Source organism: Nematostella vectensis, chromosome 11 (genome assembly GCF_932526225.1).
Source record: "Nematostella vectensis chromosome 11, jaNemVect1.1, whole genome shotgun sequence".
In the NCBI taxonomy this organism is placed as follows: Eukaryota; Metazoa; Cnidaria; class Anthozoa; order Actiniaria; family Edwardsiidae; genus Nematostella; species Nematostella vectensis.
The window spans coordinates 4,303,691-4,324,824 of NC_064044.1; the positions used below are offsets into that span (position 1 = coordinate 4,303,691).

General features: G+C 43.7%; 1 protein-coding gene and 1 long non-coding RNA gene across 3 annotated transcripts; one reads left to right on the forward strand and one right to left on the reverse strand.

Moving 5' to 3' along the window:
* The first annotated feature begins 267 nt into the window (after positions 1 to 267).
* Positions 268 to 17,566, forward strand: LOC5503762 (deleted in malignant brain tumors 1 protein). Of its 2 annotated transcripts, XM_048734487.1 has the most exons (20): positions 271 to 687; positions 3,123 to 3,217; positions 5,410 to 5,540; positions 5,822 to 6,166; positions 6,591 to 6,923; positions 7,255 to 7,398; positions 8,472 to 8,651; positions 10,080 to 10,415; positions 11,215 to 11,550; positions 11,778 to 12,101; positions 12,186 to 12,293; positions 12,807 to 12,967; positions 13,413 to 13,644; positions 13,995 to 14,105; positions 14,591 to 14,778; positions 15,122 to 15,244; positions 15,605 to 15,675; positions 15,755 to 15,795; positions 16,077 to 16,173; positions 16,627 to 17,566. In XM_048734487.1, the coding sequence occupies exons 3-20, from the start codon at positions 5,468 to 5,470 to the stop codon at positions 16,733 to 16,735; spliced, it is 3,312 nt and encodes a 1,103-aa protein (XP_048590444.1). In that variant the 5' UTR covers positions 271 to 687; positions 3,123 to 3,217; positions 5,410 to 5,467; the 3' UTR covers positions 16,736 to 17,566. The 2 variants fall into 2 exon arrangements, with proteins under 2 accessions (XP_048590445.1, XP_048590444.1); XM_048734488.1 differs by lacking the exon at positions 16,077 to 16,173 and having other exon boundaries at positions 268 to 687.
* On the reverse strand, positions 12,724 to 13,512 carry LOC125573749. The gene is made up of 2 exons (XR_007314202.1): positions 13,385 to 13,512; positions 12,724 to 12,900 (listed from the first exon to the last, which is right to left on the reverse strand). It is a non-coding gene; the product is annotated as an uncharacterized LOC125573749 (long non-coding RNA).
* Positions 17,567 to 21,134: the final 3,568 nt, after the last annotated feature.

A 21,134-nucleotide genomic window follows, 5' to 3' on the forward strand; every position in this document is an offset into this window, starting at 1 on the left:
TGCTCGTTATATAGTTAGAAAATAGCTTCATTAACCATGCTTGAGTTTATTGGATGGCGGTGTTCTATTGTAGTTATTAAATCTATTTCTCCCTTCCGTGCTGTGTCGAGCTGTCTTTAGGTAGAATCACACACATCCTCTCTTTTAATTGGTTTCCCAAGAAGTAGGTCAATAAAGCGGCTATTTAACGAAAAAAACTCGTTCAAATTCAAGAGGAAGCCCTAAGTTTCTACCATGTGTTATGGTCTGTGATTGCTTTTCTACTTTTCTATTCCGACCATATGACAAGTTGGTTCCCAGGCTTTCAGTCAGGGTCAATTTTTGTTTGTTTTTGTTTAATTATTTCTGACATTTGATAATGCCCATTCGAAGACGACCACTCAGCTCAGTCACAGTCTATGTTTTCATTCAGCTCAACCAAGTAATAATTTGAATTCCTAGCCTCAGAAAAGATCAAACGTAAGCACAATAAGCGAGCCAGGAAGCGACGAAATCGGAAAGAGCACACCAGCAACGGAAAAATGTCTTAGCGCGGATTTGCACCTTGTCTTGGGCATATTCCTCCAGATGCGGCTGCGAAAGATCTATGATAGTTAAGTTTAGAGTGTTTCGTTCCAGTGCAGCTTTCTCAAAACCCCAGGAGAGACGAGAGGGAGGCGTTGGATCCCTATTGTGTCTATTATTGTAGTAAGTACAAATGTTATTCTTTGGTGTTGCTTTGATTCAATGGTCATACTATTGGGTTGATTTGTTTTTAGAACAGTGTGCTGTGAGAACACTTTTTGAAAGAATAATGTATTGTTATTAATCATTTTTTACATCTTCGTCCTTTGCACGAGTGAAATTGGTAATCTACCAACGTTATCTAGAAAATATTACTATTTTCAGGAATTGTGGCTACATAGGATTCTAACGTGTCAAGAGAATAACGAAGCAGTTAACCAACATTTTTTTGCGCGCGGGTTTCTTAATTGCCATAAAACTTGTGCATGTTCGCTTGCACTGTAAAGTAGCTTTTAAGGCTAATGATAATAGGAAAAACAAATTTTTACCACTAGGGACTTACAGCTATCCGGTGTTTGTAGCTAGTATAAATATTTGAAAGGCATTATATGAATGAATAAGCACTAGATTCACTCGAGCGCGCTCAGCGAATTTAACTGCTGACACAGACCCCTTATACTGTAAGTTTGGTATTTTTTATTATTTCCTTCTTTATGCGAGCTTGTGATTTTCATATGTACACAAATTATCTTCGGAATTTTGCTAAATATGTTGTCTTTTCGCTTATCCAAACTTCTTTTAAGGGCTTTTTATGATAATGAGACGAAACAAATTCAAGCGTACAACAAACATTTCTATCGATATCGCTCATATAAATTCCCATTCAAAGCCCGTTTCTAAGACTAAACAACAATTCCTTCATGCCAATTAACCTTCGAAAAAATCCCCTTCATTTAGCCAAATCACTGAGGCTTCAGGATCTTGAATTAGAATAAGATAATGGTTGCCGTATTTGTTTTTTGAACCTTGGTTCGATTGATCGCGGTGCAAATATTTGTGTAAAGCCTAATATATTTGGGTGATATTTTGCCCGCTGGGAATTTGTTCTAAAATATACAGAGCACGTCCACAGGAGGAGTCTTGTAATCTTTAAACTTGAAGATCACGTGGAGAATATAGCACCTTTTCGCTCTTATTCACGAGTAATCTGGTGATTGTTATATTTTAGCGTGAATTCGCGAATTCATCAGCTTTGTAGGAGAGCAGTCCGGTACCGCGGTGTCCGGCACGTAGGGAGCGAGAGCCAATATGAGCGCGCGATTTAAGCAAAATTGTAAGAAAAACAGACTGAAAACAGAAACCTCCCCCCTATTTTAAGTCTAACACTACCAGTTAAGCTAAGCTACCGCTGACCCAAGACGGTATGCCTTGAAGTTTCCAACAATGCACTGCGGTGCCTTTTCTTTCTAGCGACGGCACTGCTACAGCCTGTTGCTTACAACCATTACCCCGAAAACAATAACCCCTGTTACTTTTGCTGTCACGATAGGTGCGGCAGACATGCGCACGGTGACTAAAGCAACGTCCAAATTGTGTTTTTCAGTGTATTACAACCCTTGGCTGCTTAATGTGGTGTCTATTGCGCTAATCATCACCGGATTTTTCACGTCTTCGTATGAATTGCGCACCCCCGTCTACTGTCATATCCTGTCTACATTTCTGTTCCTAAAGAATAGAGTGTATCTCTATTGATAAGTGGACATCTACGTTTTCAGTATAGCACAAGCGCAGTTGTTTTAATGTACATAAATGCAATGCGGAAAATTCATTTAGATATTTAGATATTTTATTTATTATACGGTCAATAAATAGCGGCTTTGTAATACTAACCGGAAACGTTGTAGCTTATTTATTTGCGGAGAAAACGTTGCATCTTCTTCCGTTAATGAGAGCTACTCAGCCACCGATAAAATTGTAATAGCCATCTAAAAACAACAATTTATACTACTTTATTTACAAAATTCAATTATAATTGAATAATTGATAATAGAAATTATCGCAACAACCTTCCCGAATCAGCCGATAGAAATAGGTGCTTTCTCGCACTTGCCATGTTGCAAGGGTGACAAAATGGAGGTTGTTCTTAACAGAGAAAAAAGATCGATCATTGGTTTAAAAAATGCATTTATATCAAGCCAAACTGACGGATTTTTTCTGCTTGATCGAAATGGCGGCTGAAAGAAACGCGACTTTTATTGTCATCAATTAGTATTAGGAGACAAATATTGTGCAGAAATCTCTCAACATTTTATCGCGTTAGCAATAGCTTGAACAAATCATCCTTTTGAATAGTATGTTTTCTTACTCTTGGTCGGAAAAAACTTGCGGCTGAGACAGAGACACCATGTGATGCGGCCTATCCCTGTGTACAGCATGCGCAAATGTCACAATTCAATCACGTTGTTGAAATAAGCCACTCAGTTCTCTGCAGATAGTTTGTGATGATAGACATTATAATGATGAGTTACCCTAATAACTCATAACACACCGGCAGCGAAACTCCGGCCCCCTTGCTACCTCGGGCGGTTATTCATTGATTCACCTTCTGTGATCTATAGAAACTACACAGTACAAGCAAGAGAGAATCGAAGAAAGTGTGCCTTTGTTGCTTCAAGATCAAGCTTTTACGCGACTCATTGGAGAAGTCACGAAGGTACGACGATGGTTATATGGTATAATGGTAATGGTATCATGATGAGCTTTAAACCAGTGGTTTGTTAACTAATCCTGCGTCCTAACGATAATCGCTATTTTCATAGCTTAAAAAGTATTCATTCTGGATTAAGCTTCATTAAATTTGCCCTTTGTATTCGCACTGGATTCCTCAGCAGCAGTTGTTGACGTACGTGCGTTGTTCTTTTAAGAGTAGACTTCTTATACGAGTGTCAAGTATTTAGTTTTATGTGGCCATAGATGAACGTAAAAATCTTAACACAAATTATCTTGCACTAGAGGGACTTGCGACGAAGAAACATTGGTTACTGATAGACCGGTCTGGCTGTGGAGATTTTGAGGAACAACTACACCAATAACCAAATCGAAGAGATCGTATTTGATTATGTTTTTGTCGTTTTATTTGCATGCGTAATCGTTCCTTTTCCCGGAAAGTCCGATTTTAAGCTATTTAAAGCACGTAAGCTGCGCTTTTCTTGTGTTCTCGGGTCCGATTTTCCACAATAGTGTATTGAAAAAAGACACAATTGTTTTTTTCTTCACATTTTTCTCTCCCTCTCTCTCTGAGAATAATAGACCACCGTTCTATGTCACTCGTAGAGGCACTTGTGTTCAGCTCAAGGTAGTCTCGGAGATCGCACAACTATTGGAAGAATTCAAGGTTATTTCGCCACCGGCTACAAACCACACATACCAGTAGAAGTTGCGCAATCAAGTCTTTGTTAGGACTGGGGAAGAATCTACCCCGTGATGATTAATACTGCTACCTGGAATTTTGAGTATGCAGTTGAAGAAGTCTTATCAAAGACGAAAATTTGAGAGAGTCAAATACCAGTTTTTTGTGCATTGTATCTATTCTTATGGTTTACGATCACGACCTTTTCTATTGAGCAGTTTCAGCCTTTGAACCTTAGCACCTCAAAAATAACATAAAAATGCCTTATCCATTGTGCAGTCGGGGAAGCAAGTTGCAAGAGCAAAAGTGTCATCTTAGCAAAATACAAATAGTGAGAAAGAATCCATTTTGATCGGCTGATTTTAGAAAGTTATTCTGATGTTTTTTTTTCTTGGGGGGTGGGAGGGAGAGTGCGCAGGCAAAGGTATCATATGGAAAAGGCATAGTACTTGAAGATAGCTTAACCCTTTCATTGCTATTACGCCCTGAGGCGCCTGTAAAATATAGGCCCAACTCCAAAACGTCAGAAATGCAAACTAAACATTACCAGACCCGGATACTCTTGGATTCCTCCAAGGCATAGACGGCATTCAAAAGCGAATCCAAGCAATGTAATAGAATTGACTTTTTTGTCAGAATATCAACCTTGATTTCTGACCAATTCGTTAAAAAATGCTTAAACCTGGAAAATTTTCTTACCAAAAAAGCCGGCACAAAATTCCGAACTACAAATAGAGACAAGCAAACACAGATCAAGTCACAAATAGATACCTTTATTATGCTCTGTCAGGTCCCATTTTACAGCCATCAGCCAAAATAATCAATGCTAAAACCTCTATTAGAAGCGAGTCACCATCTTTAGTCTTAATTGTATGCCTGCACTGCATCATGGGAGTCTTGGAAACACCTTGACAGAGAGGCGGGAAAACTCCTCCCCCATAATCATAACAGTCTCTTTGCCCCAAAGCCAAACAAAACATTTCCAGGTCCAAGGAACCCAGAATAAGCCTGAAAATAATTTTTGAATAAGGTTGGGTAGCAAAGATTGTCAACATTGGAGAGCATTAATTATGCCCAAAAAGACTTCATGATGTCCTAAGGCACTCTCCAGATGTGAAAAAACTGTAATTTTTAAGCAAATTACAAGCAAAACTGTTGTAAGCAACAGGCTGTAGCAGTGCCGTCGCTACAAAGAAAAGGCACTGCAGTGCATTGTTGGAAACTTCAAGGCAAACCGTCTTGGGTCAGCGGTAGCTTAGCTTAACTGGTAGTGTTAGACTTAAAATAGGGGGGAGGTTTCTGTTTTCAGTCTGTTTTTCTTACAATTTTGCTCAAAAGTACCCAGGAGTGAAAGGGTTAATAAGGAATGACCCAATTTTTGGCCGCCAAGGGGGGGATGCGCGCGTACCCTGCGCACCCCCCTGTGGTACGCGCCTTTTATTCCTTGTCTCAACACCCTGCTCTTTGATAACGTCTTTCTGCATTTGTTATCCAAGGACTGGCCGCCTCTGCCCGTGTGGGAGTAGTGTGGGGATTGTGTTGCTCGGCCGTTGAATGGCCTCACGCTTCCTTCGCTATGCTATATTTGGTGTGTTGCTTCTGTTGCTCTCGATTTTTCACGTTCAAGGTATGAACTTCAACCCTCTCTCGCCCCCTTTGAGGGTATTAGAAATAACGTTTAGGGGAGGTGTTGGGAGATTGAAGTGGAGACTAAGGCCAGGTACTGACTGGAAATTCAAGGAGAAGGGACGGGAGAGAGGGGATTAAGACGCACTGAACTGGGGGTTAAATTTTGTGTATGTATTTGTGTCAGTATGTATGCCAGTGTGCTAGTTTTGGCCAATAACTTTGATTTTATAGGCAGATATTTGTCCAGATAATAAACTATCAATCTTACTGTTGTCATAGCTACCGTTACAAACGTAAGACTCACAGTAGGATACAACTCCTCCTCTACCCACTATGGAACCGTAGAAGTCTTGCACAATGGGTCCTGGGGAGGAATTTGCGACGATTCTTGGGACATCAACGATGCACACGTCATCTGCCGCCAGTTGGGATACCTGTGGGCGCTATCGGCGCCATGCTGTTCTATATTTGGGCTTGGTCCCAATCCCATTGTTCTCGACGACGTTAATTGTCATGGCAACGAAAATGATATCAGCGAGTGCGATCATAGACCCTGGGGACAACACGATTGCAACATGTGGCAGTTTGCTGGCGTTATCTGCCGACCCGAGAACTATACGACAGGTGAGGGGGTGGGGGTAAGGTCACTTTCGTCCTGTTTAATCCTGTGGTCAGGGTCCCGAAGGGCGGAGCGGAGAGGCTGTATCCCGGAACGTTTAACTCGGAAGTTTTTGTTCTCTTATTCCGTCTGTCCAATCACAGTTTACCACAAAACACGTTCCCGGTTATCAAAATCTCGTTTTGTGGCCTAAAATCGAGTGGAAATTTCGGATCCCGTATGGTACTCCTTCAGGTTTCTGGTATCTATAGCTTTGTTCACACGGTTCTCCGCATGCTTTGTTTTAAAATTGGCGAGAATTTCGAGAAACAATGATATTTGAGATAGAGTTGGGACAAGGGTGGCCGTGTCTTTTTGTTGGATAGATATTCTTTTTTTAGTTACTTTTCAATTCACGTCGATTTTTTCATGCGTTTATTTTTCTTTTAGCGTTTCAAAAAGTTCGCCTTACAGGAGGAGCTGTTCCTCAGGCTGGCCGCGTAGAGATCTATAACGCAGGGATCTGGGGCGACATCAATCAGTTTGGTTGGGATATGATAGATGGTCACGTGCTTTGTAAGGGGCTTGGTTACCCAGGAGTTTTGGCTGTAACCTACAGATCTAAGCACTTGTTTCATGTGCACTTAATGTTCACTTGGGCCAAAACTGTCAATTGCCATGGTAATGAGACGTCATTGCTGGAATGTGACATTGCCATAGAAACCAGGCGTGTGTCTTATGGGTATGACGCAGGAGTTGTTTGTAAAACAGAAAACGACACCGGTAAGTACATAGAAACAAACTTGTTATTACTTTACACACTAAAGCGGTCAGACGCAAACGAAGAAACTAAACATGCAGTTACGTTCCTGTGGACATGCTCTTGTCAACTTATTTCAATAAGGAATGAACCACTTTCTTGCAGCCAAGAGGGAGTGCGCGCGCAACCTGTGTACTAGTCCAGACCTGGGACTCAGAATGTCGAGCGCAAAGAGACTCCCAGGTCTGGACTACCTGTGTACTTCCCTAGGTACCCTGCTGTTTTAAAAGGGCCGTGAGTTAGTTCGCAGTTATCATTGAGGTTCATTGTTTATAGCCTTCTGTCTGTTTTAAGCCCTCCAATTTAGACTGAGAAACTCGACCGTGATGCATGCTGGTCGTGTGGAAGTGCTCATCGCGGGGATCTGGGGCGGAGTAAGCTTCCAGCATTGGACGATCAATAGTGCGCATGTCTTTTGTCGTCATGTTGGCTACACAGGTAAACCAATGCGTTGCTTTTTGCTGTTGTTATTTTGCCACCAAAAGTCAAAGCGCGCGCGAGTTTATCGCCAAAAATGTCGCGCGATCTATAATTCCTGGTGCACACTAGTGACAAAACGACATGGGTGCGCGCACTCTCACCTTATTTCCAATTGTGAATGGTTTGACATATTAGAACGATTTCACATAACCGCTTTTAACATGCTAATGAGAAAACTAACATGTTAATGAGGCACACGCGCGGTAGGTTCACCCTTGGGAGAGTATTGACAAAAAACAAATATTTCATTTGTTCTCTTTTATCCTCAAACATTTCACAACCGGATGAAAATGTTGAAGCGGTGATACATCAAATTGGATCAACAGTAAAAAAGTGGTTGTAGTCTAGGCAATTTTATTTTCCCGTCCATAGAAATTTACGCAAACAAAACAATTGAGAGAGTCAGAGTTCCTAACTTGTGTGAACTACTTGTCAAACTGCTTTTCAACCTTATTTATGAGATCGTTCACTTTACCAGAGTTTCCATGGCCTTTGAACACATAGCTGTGTGAGCTTATTGTGCTTCCCTTGCCCGTCTTTTTTTTCTTGGATTTTGGTTCCGATTCCCTGCTCTCAGAGGAGAATCCTGCGAATGCGGTCGTTAATTTGTACTCGACTTTTTGTGTGCAGGCGTCTGCTTGTTCGCATAACGCATTTGTTGCCTCACTATCTCCGACTGTGCGCCGACATAAATGGGCTTTGAGGTAGATGTTGACGGCTGTGGAGCTGCCAATGCTTGTTTTAAAGATGTTTCGCATGTACCGCGCGTGTGCCTCATTAACATGTTAGTTTACTCATTAGCATGTAAAAAGCGGTTACGTGAAATCGTTCTATTGACACGAGCCCGACATGAACATAACGGCATAAGAGAAAAAAAAACATGTTTTTTTTCTTTTATGTCGGGCTTAACGGAGTGCGCGCATCTGTGTCGTTATGTCACTAGTGTGCACCAGGCATTAGTGCAAGTCGCCAATTCTGTTGCGTTCAACCTATTCCACACGACGGCTTATTCCCCCGTCCCTCTCCCCCAGGGGCAGATATGGTGGTCAGCGGTGCTTCAATTTTATTCAAACTCAGCCACACCATTAAGTGGGCTCACGAGATCCGTTGCCATGGTAACGAACTGTCACTCAACCAGTGTAACATTACTGTGCTGTCCAACCCCAACATCGAAAATGACGCTGGTGTCATCTGTGCGACAAATGCTTCAGGTGAGTGAACCTCTATAAAGCGACCGCGATCACACCTTCGCAATCTGTGCGTCAAATGCTTCAGGTGAGTGAACCTCTATAAAGCGACCGCCCTCACATCCTCGCAATCTATGCGACAAATGCTTCAGGTGAGTGAACCTCTATAAAGCGACCACCCTCACACTTTCGCAATCTATGCGACAAATGCTTCAGGTGAGTGAACCTCTATAAAGCGACCGCCCTCACATCCTCGCAATCTATGCGACAAATGCTTCAAGGTGAGTGAACCTCTATAAAGCGACCACCCTCACACCCTCGCACAGGGACGGGCTATTTGATATTTGAAGATGGGTATTTTTTTTTCTCCATTTTTTTCCCAGACAGTTTTGCTGCTAGATTTTTTCCCGAAGGATGTGGCTATTTTTTTTGCAAGTCTTTGCTTGCTCGAGTTCTATTTCCAGGGCTTGAGCCTTGCTCGGATTTCTTTGGGAATCAGCAACTTCCTCCCGTCAAATATCAAATGGTCACTTTGAAAAATGAGGCCGCGAGAGACTAGAACTAAATTTCAGATTGACAGACGTGATCTCTCGTACGGTGTTCGTGGTCAATAAATCAACAAGAGGAGTGCACAAGCAAGATTTTAGAGCACATTTCAGTAAGTTTGGAAAAATGTTCACTCGTCAGTTACTTGGGACGAGTTACCACAGCTTTCAAAGAGTGTTGAAGGAGAACAGTTTCAGACCGATTTTGCCGACTTATTTTGAGCCGGGTCGAAAGTGTACCATTCGTACCAGCACACGTGCCATGGTCGCGTCCCCCGCAGTAGATTGAGATCCCGACAAAATTGGATACTAAACAAGCAAAACGAGCATCCTAAATCAATGCCTAAATACTTTAGCTCACTTGGCTATGGACTGTACGGCGTTTGGGAAAACTTATCAGTTCAAAACAATGACCCAATTGCTGAAGAGCATGCAACAAGTTTTAGCAAACCCAAGTGATGCTAAAAATTAAAAAACACCTTGACAGGAAAGCTAATACTGTAAAACAATCAAAAAAGATTATATATTGTTGTTCATAAATCCAGGCTGTTGTGTTGTTATGACCAAATAGGACGGGGAGGAAATTGATAAGCAAAAAAAAATCCCTACCAATCATGACTCTGGATAAAAAATAGAGACTAATATATTGCCAAATTCTCTAACAATTAGCCTACCTTACGTTTATTAGTATTTTTAGCAAAGAAAAACTCAGCGCGATACGATAAGCTGCCGCCATCTTTGTGTTTGTTTCAAAATTACAGAAACAAGAGGGAGTAGCAGGGGTAAGACCACGGGTGCAAGGAATTCAACAATCCCAAATAAAATTTAAGATTGTGCCAGCTATTCAAATCTCGTGTCACGCCGATGCTTAGTCTTTAATTCGAAATAAATGTATATCCTTTACTAGACACCAGAGTGAGGCTCACCGGAAGTTCCTACCCCTTTGCTGGCCTCGTCAGCGTAAAGCTTGCCGGGGTATGGGGCACCGTGGACAACAGGGACTGGAGCCAAACAGATGCCGACGTCCTTTGTCGTAGCCTCGGATACCCGGGAGTCCTTTATCCTATCCTTTTCGCGACTAAAGTGTTTGGGCATGGTTCCGGTCCAGTCTGGATTACGGACTTGCGTTGCCAAGGAAACGAGACTGGTATGTTGTCATGCCAACGATCTATGTCGTTTAGCGGCGTGTGGTCACATGACCAAGATGCAGGCGTCGTATGTCGTGAGAATGGGACCCAGTTATGTAAGTACGTTTTTCTTGTCTTTATTTGAAAGAACAATTAAACCTATAGCTAGATACATTGTCAATACAGGGGATATCCTGCTGTTAGCAAAGGCTTTATCCGCTCACGAAAGGTCTGTCGAGTGGAATAAGCTAGCTACTCCAGAGCTGAACCAGGCCCCGAAATATTGGGTGAGGGGGTGGGGGTGGAGACGCTAAACAGAAACTTTAAGAAATTATTTGGTGGGGGGGTGGGGCACGTTACAAAAGACTTAACATCCTTTTAAGGGGCACAGCCAGCCATGCCCCTATTGGGGGCGGTGGTCATTTCCTTATAATGTTTGACATTTTTTATATTGGGGGATACGTGTTCCCTGTGCCCCACCCCTTGCTACGGGCCTGGCGCAGTAGCCTACGCGAGATAATTATATCTCAACAAAGTTTCACTCGCGGATTTATGTGCATACATCTCGTGTAATATGCAGTGCTTCATGTGAATCAAGTAAGTGTGAAAATATTAAAAGAACGAATTCATGTTTCAAATAAAATGTAGCCTTCATGGCAGAGCGTTTCTCTGGATTTTTTCGGAAACTTTGATCAAGGGAAGAGTTCATTCGCGCGATGTGGCGGGCGCGAAAAAGTCTGTTCGTGCGCGCACGCTCGTTTTCATTCCGAAATGCCGGCTACTACAACTACCAGAATGCAGCGCGCGTTTGTATAGTTTGTTCGACAAAAACTACCACAGTAACCGTCATGCTGTTCGCGCGTACGTTTTTGCTGGAATGGCCTTTTAACTAAAATATTTTTATATTTGATCCAGCTCAAGTTCAAGTCCGTTTAGAAGGGGCCTCGGTTTCTTATGCTGGCCGAGTCGGGGTCTCTTTGATGGGAGACTGGGGAACAATAAGTGCTGTCAATTTCACCAAGCCTGCCGCGGACGTCATATGTCGACAGCTAGGATTCCCAGGATCCCTTGAGGCCCTTGGGTATGGTGCGTTTGGTCCTGGCTTGGGTCCAACGTGGTTAGAGGGAGTCGGTTGCTACGGCAACGAGAGGAATCTGAGCCAATGTACTTTGGGTGTTTTGAGTCCTGTGTATCCTACGCATATGAATGACGCCGGAGTGATTTGCGACAAAGGAGAAAAGTTTGAGAAAGGTATGATGATATGAATGCTAACCACCGCAATTATCAATAAATAAAGTTCAATTGTTTATCGCATTGGGCCTGTAAGTCAAGAATTTACACGTAGACTTGATGGAGGTTTATACATTCAGCTTTTCTTCCCTTGTTGTAGTGAAAGCGCCACAAATACACGTTTTCTAAATGTATTTCTATGCGCTCGACAATTTAAAGGAAAAACTGAATTCCTTCTGTTTTTATAGATTTCCAAGTTCGCATCGTCGGAGGTAGCCATGTTGGCCGTGTCGAGGTGTGCTTGAAAGGGGTCTGGGGAAGCGTAGTCCACGTGCTGAAAACGTCCCTAGTCCAGTTTGGTCACGTGGTTTGTAGACAGCTTGGCTATCCAGGCGTCGTGAGGCCAATCAGGAACGCCGCTACCAAATATGGTCGTGGGAGTGGCCCGGTGTGGATGACGCACGTTAGTTGCTATGGTAACGAAAGCTGGGTCGGTGATTGTGCGTATGACCGGAGCTTTCATGCGCGGTACCCTGAAGTAGGCGTCGAGTGCAATCAAACCGGTATGACAGGTTAGTGAAAAAATCAACTGAGAACAAAGTGTTTGTTTGGGTAAGGGTATAGTTTTCTGGAATAACACTTTAACATTTTTATAGGCACAACAACAATATCTCCAACAAACTCCACAGTGAGAAATGTCACAACGACTCCGTATATAACGATTCTTAGCACAGCGTCTGCAAAATCCAGCACATCACCACAAGGTAAATCTCATCCTCGGAAACCAGGGCCTCAAGGTGTAAGGCCGAAAACGTGGCGGAACAAGGCCGGCGGAGGGGAAGGGGGTAGGGGCGCGGTAGAAGCCCCTCCCCCGTCCCCCTCCTTCCCCCTCGAGGCGTGGCCGTGCAAAGGGGAAAAAGGCGTGGCGGGCGAGGGGGAAGGAGGCGTGGCCGTGCGAGGGGCAGGTAGGCGTGGCCGTGCGAGGGTGAAATAGGCGTGGCCGTGCGAGGGGCAGGGAGGCGTGGGCGTGCGAGGGGGAAGAAAGCGTGGCCGTGCGAGGGGGAAGGAGGAGTGGCTGTGCGAGGGGAAGGAGGCTTGGCCGTGCGAGGGGGAAGGAGGCGTGGCCACGCTCTTCCGTTTGTTTTTAAGTTTTCTCTTCTGTTTTTGCTTATTGACCCTCAACAACTTCTCTTATCAACTCCATTTGATCATATCTTAAATCAAGGTAATATTGTGATATGTGATAACCTACTTTTAAAATCACTTGTTTATCCCAGGAAAGTCGCCGCTGACCGAGTTCATTGTGATCGGGTTACCGGTCATGGGTGGAGTACTCATGTGCCTCGTCGCGCTCTTTTGCATCGTTCGATACTGTCGGGGGGAGAGACAGGCATACGACACGAACAGTGAGCTGATGCGGATGAATAATGTCAGTGGGGTGAGTACGTGACTGGGTTCGCATACTCGTGGACCAGTTATGGACCAGTAATGATGATTATGATAGTGATGATGATCATGGGGGTGTTATTTGTGATGGTGATGGTAATGATGATGGTAATGGTAATGGTAATAGTAATGGTAATGGTGGTGGTTATGGTGGTGGTGGTAGAAGCTAGAGAATTTTGTCTGGGGAAAAGGGAGGAGGCAGGTTTATGTGGAAGACGTTATTTCCATCGAGATGGACTTTTTAAAGTCCCGACATTACTGGAGAAGGGCGGGGCAGCTCTCGCCTGCGTTACGCTTGCTACGGCGCTGTACCGGGGATGGGGTGGGTTTCAGGGGTGGGTTTCAGGGGTGGGATCATGGGTCAAAAAGACACTTGCACGGTCCAAGAGTGATGTAACGTCAGATTTACCTTTACATCAACGTCTTTTCTTTCCAAGAGACCTGGCGACAGTCCGACAGATCACTCCTTCGCGTTTACTAACACCGCCCTGGAGAACGGCAACGTGCTCAGCTTCAAGTCCTTGAGCGACGAAAAAGACTGGTGCGAGATTCCGCGGCGCAAGGTGTCTCTGGGTAATAAACTCACATCCGGGACAATACGGATGTCGTTCTCCGGTCGCCTGATGACTGACGGGGGTCCTGTGGACTGTCTGGTTAAGATGTTAAGAGGTATTTTAAAGCGATGGCCTTTTTATTTTACAGGGTGCGTGTAAACGTTGACATGTGGGGTGATCGATTAACTATAATATTTTTTTCAATTTTGGCACTTACATTCAAACCTTGTAAGTTAACGTGAAATCTCAGTTATTTCCAGTTGTTTCTAATTATTTTTCCGTTTACTAGAATTTTTCGTCGCTCTGATAGGGGTTTCAGATAACGGGGCTTACTTTATTTTTCAAAGGTCACACATGAATTCGTCTGCCTTTCCTTGCTGGGCTCTCTCCTTTGCAGTGGCCTTCGGGCTCCCTGTGGTGTAGAACACTATTTCCGAGCAAACGAGTTCTTATTTTGAATTCCAGATTCAAGTAATAAGGACGATGAAGCAGATCTCACCAATGAACTGAAGACTATGTGCTGTCTTGGCTCACACCCTAACATACTTTGTCTACTTGGGGCATGCTCGCTCAAAGGTAAGCCGCAGACCTTTTCATTTTATCCATTCCTGTTTGCATGCGTTCATGGGGAGGGTGGGGGGGGGGGGTTCAGTCTCTGAAGACAATAGAAGCCGTTTCCGATTCTTTTCCGTGAAAAATATTCTCAAATTGCACTTTGGAGTTTTTTTCTCTACTCATTTGGAGGCGTGGAAGAGGGCCGTTCCCTGGTCACAATCACAATCTCACGAGCTGCCTGAAAAAAGTATTATTTGGTTGTCAAACTTCGTTCAGCAAGCGCCAATATCTGTGTTAACATTTCCGATACAGCCTCGCTTATGAATGTGTGACAAAGAATGAATTGGCATAACACAGTTCAAGCAAACCGTTGATGTCTTGTGTTTTGGGTTGCCATTTTTCGTTTTACGTTTATAGGGTGCCGTGGTGCGCATGGCAAATTCTAGTCGCATTTACACCGCACTGTTTTCCCCTTTAAAGTAGTAAAACAGGTCTTTTGTTCTCAGGTCCGCTTTACCTCGTGATGGAATTCCCGGAGCACGGATCGTTACTGAAGTACCTCCAAGAGCACCAGCTGTCGTACGATATCCATGACAACGACTCCGATAGTGCAACATGCTCGTTACCACGTGCAGAGAAACTCAGGATAGCACGTGACGTGGCGTGCGGAATGGCATATCTAGCGGAGAAAAAGGTACGCTGGAGGGAGGGGTGGGGATAGCACTTGGCGTGGCACGCGGCATGGCATATCTAGCGGAGAAAAAGGTACGCTGGAGGGAGGGGTGGGGATAGCACTTGGCGTGGCACGCGGCATGGCATATCTAGCGGAGAAAAAGGTACGATGGAAGAAGGGGTGGGGATGGCCTTTTATACGGGACGGGGTATGGTGGAGAAAAAAGGTACGATGGAGGATTAAAATACGCTCAATTAAAATACGCTTAATTAGTTAGGTTTCTCTTTGAGGTTCAAGTTATCGGGAGTTCAATGGCAGCGCTACAAACATAGGATAACAGTTAGTATTCAATGTCTTTTTGCAGTGTGTTCACCGAGATTTGGCAGCAAGAAACATCTTCCTTGGCAATAGCGGCACCGCCAAAATATCCAATATCGGTATATCGCAGGATATCTATGAGAGGCAATTCTACGAGAAAGTATCAAAGGTGATTAGTAATGTCTACATATTTTTTATCAACCTGCAAGCTTCGTCTTGCGTATCGCCTAAAATGTGAAATCCCGGATTCCCGCCTTACCCCTAGGCCTAGGTCTCGACAAAGGTTTTGCAGGAGCGTAAAAATATTAAGGCTCACAAAAAGCGTAAAAACAATTTGCTAAGAGCTCAATTACTTCTTGAGTTTTCACACTAGGGGTGATTATAATGTCTTCCGCATTAAAGAGAACCATGTCATTTTCCCAAAATTTGGCAAGAATATCGCTATTATATAAATGATTAAACTTAGTTGCTATTCATATATATTATTTTTATATAACTCAACCAAAATTGAGTGTTTATTGGTTCTTAGGGAAAGCTGTCAGCTCGCTGGATGTCTCCAGAGTCTCTAGAATCCATGATCTTTACCACAATGAGTGATGTGTGAGTACGGTGTTGTCTTTATGTTAATTGCTGCCAAAAGCAGCCATGTTCTGACAAAATTGCACTCTGTTATCAACAGCTGGTCTTATGGAATTTTGCTATGGGAAATTGAAACTGGAGGTAGGTTAAAATGTGTTAATTCCCCCTCCCAACCACCCATCCCCCCAAAAGATATCATCCGTAAGTATCAGTATCTAAGTATCCCTTTCCATCGGCTACTTCAAGCGAACAATTGAGATAATTATCAAATATAGCTACTCATGAACTTCAAACGGGTATAATTATTGCAGATAGACCGTTGTATTTTCAAATGTGAAAAAGTGTTTGGTCGATATTCTTAGGGGGGATGGGAATGCCAAACGCACTGTGGACGCCAATCTAATGGGTTGTCTTTGTATAAGGGTCTATCCCGTACTCCGATCTACACCCGGATGAATTACTGGAGAAACTCAAGGCAGGACACAGACTGAAGAATCCAATAAAATGCCCTGAAAAAATGTAGGTACCAATAATCACTGCCACCAAAAGCACCACAATTATATATATATATTATTATTATCTCTTTAAATCAACAGCATCATCATAAATCATTATTATCATCATCATCATCACCATCAACACCACCATCATCATCACCACCACCATCACCACCACCATCACCATCACTATTATCATCACCATCGCCGTCACTATCATCATCATCATCACCATCACCACCACCATCAACATCACCATCACCATCGTCATCATCATCGCCATCGCCATCACTGTCATAATCACCATCGCCATCACTGTCATAATCACCATCACCATCGCCATCACTATCATCATCACCATCACCATCACTATCATCATCACCATCGCCATCACTATCATCATCATCATCTAGCACCACAGCATCACCTTCATGTACACTATCATTGATCTTTTTCTATACATTTCTATTCACAGTTCCGACATCATTTCCAAATGCCACAGTAACAACCCAAACGAGAGGCCCGCGTTCCAGGACATCTGCATTTGGATTGAAGAATTAGTCGCCAAGGCAACATCGTGCTAGTATAATTTCAAGGATAACAAGCCAACACGCCTAAATATTCCGCAATTTATCTGACTTCCAAAAAGGCACACCAATTAGAGAGTGGAAGCTGTCTGTACCGATTCCGCGGCGTCCAAGCTGCCACGAGGATTTTCTTTGCTAGTCGTTTACATCAATCAAAATGAAGACTATATGTGTTGAGCCCAGTACAAACAGCCTAGACTGAACTGGGATTTTTACAGCATCTCTGGCCAGGCGCGTTCCCAGGATCGGCGGAGGGGGGGGGGGGACGCAGTCAAAGGTATCATATGGAAAAAGCATAGTTTTTAAAGATTCCTTAATAACAAATGACTCACTTTTTGCCGCCAAGGTGGGGGTGGGGGTGGGGCTCACCCTGCGCACCCCCCTGTGTACGCGCCTGCTGGCGGTTATCCCGCAGGCAAATCATGACCGATGTTCGGCGCTATCTGAAAAAGGCTTAACCTACTTAGCCTCCCAAGGAACTGATCAAAGTCGTGTCGTGACCTTCTCCTAACCAAAAGAGAGAGTTAAATGCGACACACGAAAAATGCGGCTTTGGGTGGATATACCACCCTCACCTTACGAGAACCTTACGAGAACATTACGAAAACATTACGAGAACCTTACGAGAACCATACGAGAATATTACGAGAACCTTTAGTAAACGTTTTATATAAGGTTCTAAAAGGAGATTTCAATATTATATAATTTTGGATTTGACTATTTTATAGCACAATCTTTTATCAATGAAATGAGAGAACGTTATTGAGCTTTTTTATAACCAGAAGCCATCCACCATCAATTATTATTGAAATGAAAAGTGTAATATTGTATTGTGGGAGTGTTTTTCTGCAGCTTTCATTCCGCGCAGACGTCCTTTAAATACCCTGAGGGGGGAGGGGGATTTGACTATATAACTACCTAAAAGTTTTAAAGCCACCCCCCCCCCCCCCCCCCAGGATTTGTACATCTCATAATAACCCAGACCCCCCTTCAAAGAGCCCATTTGTAGCCCCTTTGGATGGTTGCAAATTTTCGGGGAACCCCCTCCCCCTCAATATAATCGCCCCTCCCAAGGAAAGATGGAAGAAGTTAATTCTTCAACTCTCTCGTCATATTTTTTTTCATATTTTAAAGATTTAATAATTGTATGATTGAAATTCACGTGAATCACGCGTAACGCAAGTCGGATCTGAGCACGATCCGAAATGATCCCAGGACCCGAAACGATCCCCAAAAGTTCCCCAACTGATCCCGGGACCCGAAACGATCCCCAAGAGTCCCCGAAATGAACCCCAAGGAATTGAGTAATGGACAAACAAAAGAAATGTGGAAGGATTGGCTTTCAGTTTTAAAAACATATGAACATTTTAGCGTTATTTGTGTTAATATCAGGGAATTTACATAACTAAAACTATAGTATTAAGATTTTAATATACGACTGGGCGGGAAATACAATGGTTGAGTCAGAAATTAGGGTCAAATGCCAATTATCGTGATAGTAATTTGAAGAACCAGGCGTGAATAAATCATTTATAGTTATTCTTAAGGTTACTTTTGTGCATGTTTGTTTGTATTCGGTGAATGAAAGACCTATCATATCATGAGATCATGCAGGGTTGTACCGACTAAATGAAGGGAATTCAAAACTCACATAAATATTGCTCTCAACTAAAGCCACATCTTGCAAAGGTAGTAAAAGGGTTGTTCGAGTGCATTACTCCCTGTGCTTTTGTCATTCCGCCATCTTCTCGGCCAAACCGGCTGCCTAAAATATTCGCTCATGTGAACATGGATTTCGTGGTGAAATGAAGTTTGTTTGTCAAATGAATATGTTTTTTTAGGGGTGCTGTTTACCGGAAACGAGATTTATATTGTCAGAGTCATGTGTCGGATGCAAATGTTTAGAGTGTGATGGAAGGTCAACAGTTTTGTTGTTCTAAGCAAGGCTGTGCTAGTTAATAATGTATTCCTTTCAGTAGCAAATAAAAGTTGTGTATTTGTTTTGGACTCTGTTTATGGGTGGGTGGGTGGGTTGGTAGGTGGGTAGGTGGGTGGGTAGGTAGGTAGGTAGGTAGGTAGGTAGGTAGGTAGGTAGGTAGGTAGGTAGGTAAGTAGGTAGGTAGGTAGGTAGGTAGGTAGGTAGGTAGGTAGGTAGGTAGGTAGGTAGGTAGGTAGGTAGGTAGGTAGGTAGGTAGGTAGGTAGGTAGGTAGATAGATAGGGGTTTTATTCAATTGCCATGGCAGTATTACAGACTGAATTAAGGCAAAGGGCCAGCACATATAGCGTTATAATATTACAGAAATCGATAAGTTACAAAGTCACCAAAGCGTTTAGTTACAGAAATATGTTTGTAGGTATTCATACTGCCGGATCTTAGTGAGTATCCATGCTCGTTATTAATTACGCCCCCAGAAATTACAGATCGAAGCTCCTTAGCTCCTTAGCGGAGGTCATGAGACTGATACAAAGCTCGCGCCTGCGGTCAGCAAGACTTTGGAGCCCGCTGGCGTCCAAGGCCTCCTTGTATCGTAGATGGGGTAAAACGATACGGAGGGCCCTCTTTTGGATGCCCTCAACAATGTGGACAAGGAACCCTGGTATATTAGCCCATACTGGACCTGCGTACTCCACAACAGATCTAATGAGTACACAATAGATAGCAACAACATCCTGGACCGGTACTCTAGATTTCTTAAGGAGCCGGAGAACGTTGAGCCATTTGTTTGCCTTCTTAACTACATAGTCTACGTACTTATTCCACGATAGATCTGAGCTAATGTGGACGCCGAGGATTTTGTAGCTTTCAACCCTTTTAATCACGGAGCCCATGAGTTGCAGGGCATTAACTGGCGAGGGCTGGTACTGCAGGAAATTAATGACTAAATCCCGACACTTTTTGGGGTTGAGCCTCATCCCACGCTCCGTAGCAAAATTGAAAATATAATTAGCAATAAATGGCAGATAACTTGGCGAGTACCTGGGAGTCACTTCAAAGATGGTGGTGTCATCAACATACTTAATGCGATATGGCCAAGTGCTCGCCAGCCTGTTTACAAGTATAGCAAACATTAGTGAGGCAAGCTTAGTGCCTGTGGTATGCCCCCATTAGGGAACACAGGCGATGAGGTGTGGCCACTGATTTTGACGTGCTGTGGTCGGGCTGTGAGAAAGGCAGCAATCCAATTTTGGAGATACTCGTTGACTCCCAGGAGATCGAGCTAAAACATTAAGACGTTATGGTCGACTAAGTCAAAGCCCTTTGAAAAGTCGGCAAAAATTATGCGCACATAATTTTCGCCTCTTTCAAGCGATTCAAGGGTGCAATGGAGAAAATACACCAGAGCCTGCACAGTAGACTTCCCTGTTACAGAGAACTGTTTAGGGTCAAGCTTATCCTTAACGCATGCGAAGAGCGAATCAAGTGCAATCCCTCCATAACTTTAGCTAACTGAGAAGTAAGGGTAATGGGTCTAAGGTCCTCACTCAGAGTCTTTGGAGGGGAGCACTTTGGCACTGGATGGACAATCGACTCCTTCAGTTCTTGGGGAACAAAGCCTTCCATCAATGAGGAATTGTACAGGTTGCAGACGACATCAGACAGTTCAGGGGCAAATTCCTTCCATATGACACTGGGGACTGGGTCAGGTCCAGATGACTTCTTCACTTTGATGCGACTTAGGGCTTTAAACGCCTTTCCAGGGGTGATAAGCAGTTCAAGGGGGACTGGCCCCGAGCAGGTAACTTGCTGGCTGATGGGCGCGAAACTCTCTGCAAGGGAAGATAAGTGTTCACAGCGTCAGTGATGACAGTATAGAACCGCTCAAATTTCTCCCTAGCTGTCTGAAGGCTCAAGATGGTATTCCAGCAAAAATGAGTGATCCAGCGGCCAAAGGCGTTCAGGCTGCTGCGCCGCAAGTTTCGTCGCCAGACAGAGCTCTTGTGGGCTTTAGGGTTGGTAATCCACAAGTTGGGCTTGATTAGGATTGGGTAGTGATCGCAACTACCCATCTTGGAGAGCTGTAAAGGTTGCTGAAAGTACTTTGGTTTGTTGGTCAGACACCAATCGAGTATACCGGCGTCTCTGGTCAAGACATTTATTATCTGAGTCAGGCCGGTCTTGTGAGTGACATATTGAGCCTTAAGTCCGGTGCTTGGATTGAAATCACCTGTGACAACTACAAGGCCACCGGGGTGCTTTGAGAGGAAAGACTCACAGTTCTTGTCGATATGGTCAACAAGTTGACGATTCATCTCTCCATTCGAAGGAGGGTGGTAGATGACTCCGATAAGCAGCGTGGATACACTCCTTGGAAGCCGATAGGGTCTAACACTGATCCATAAAGATTCAATGGAGAGGTCTTCAAATTCTGGTAACCTCCTACAAGGGTACTGAGA

Coding starts and splice junctions, on each gene's coding strand:
- LOC5503762 (XM_048734487.1), top strand. CDS start 5,468: ATGGCCTCACGCTTCCTTCGCTATGCTATATTTGGTGTGTTGCTTCTG. Junction 11,551..11,777: donor AGGAGAAAAGTTTGAGAAAG/GTATGATGATAT, acceptor CTGTTTTTATAG/ATTTCCAAGTTCGCATCGTC. Junction 14,779..15,121: donor CATATCTAGCGGAGAAAAAG/GTACGCTGGAGG, acceptor GTCTTTTTGCAG/TGTGTTCACCGAGATTTGGC.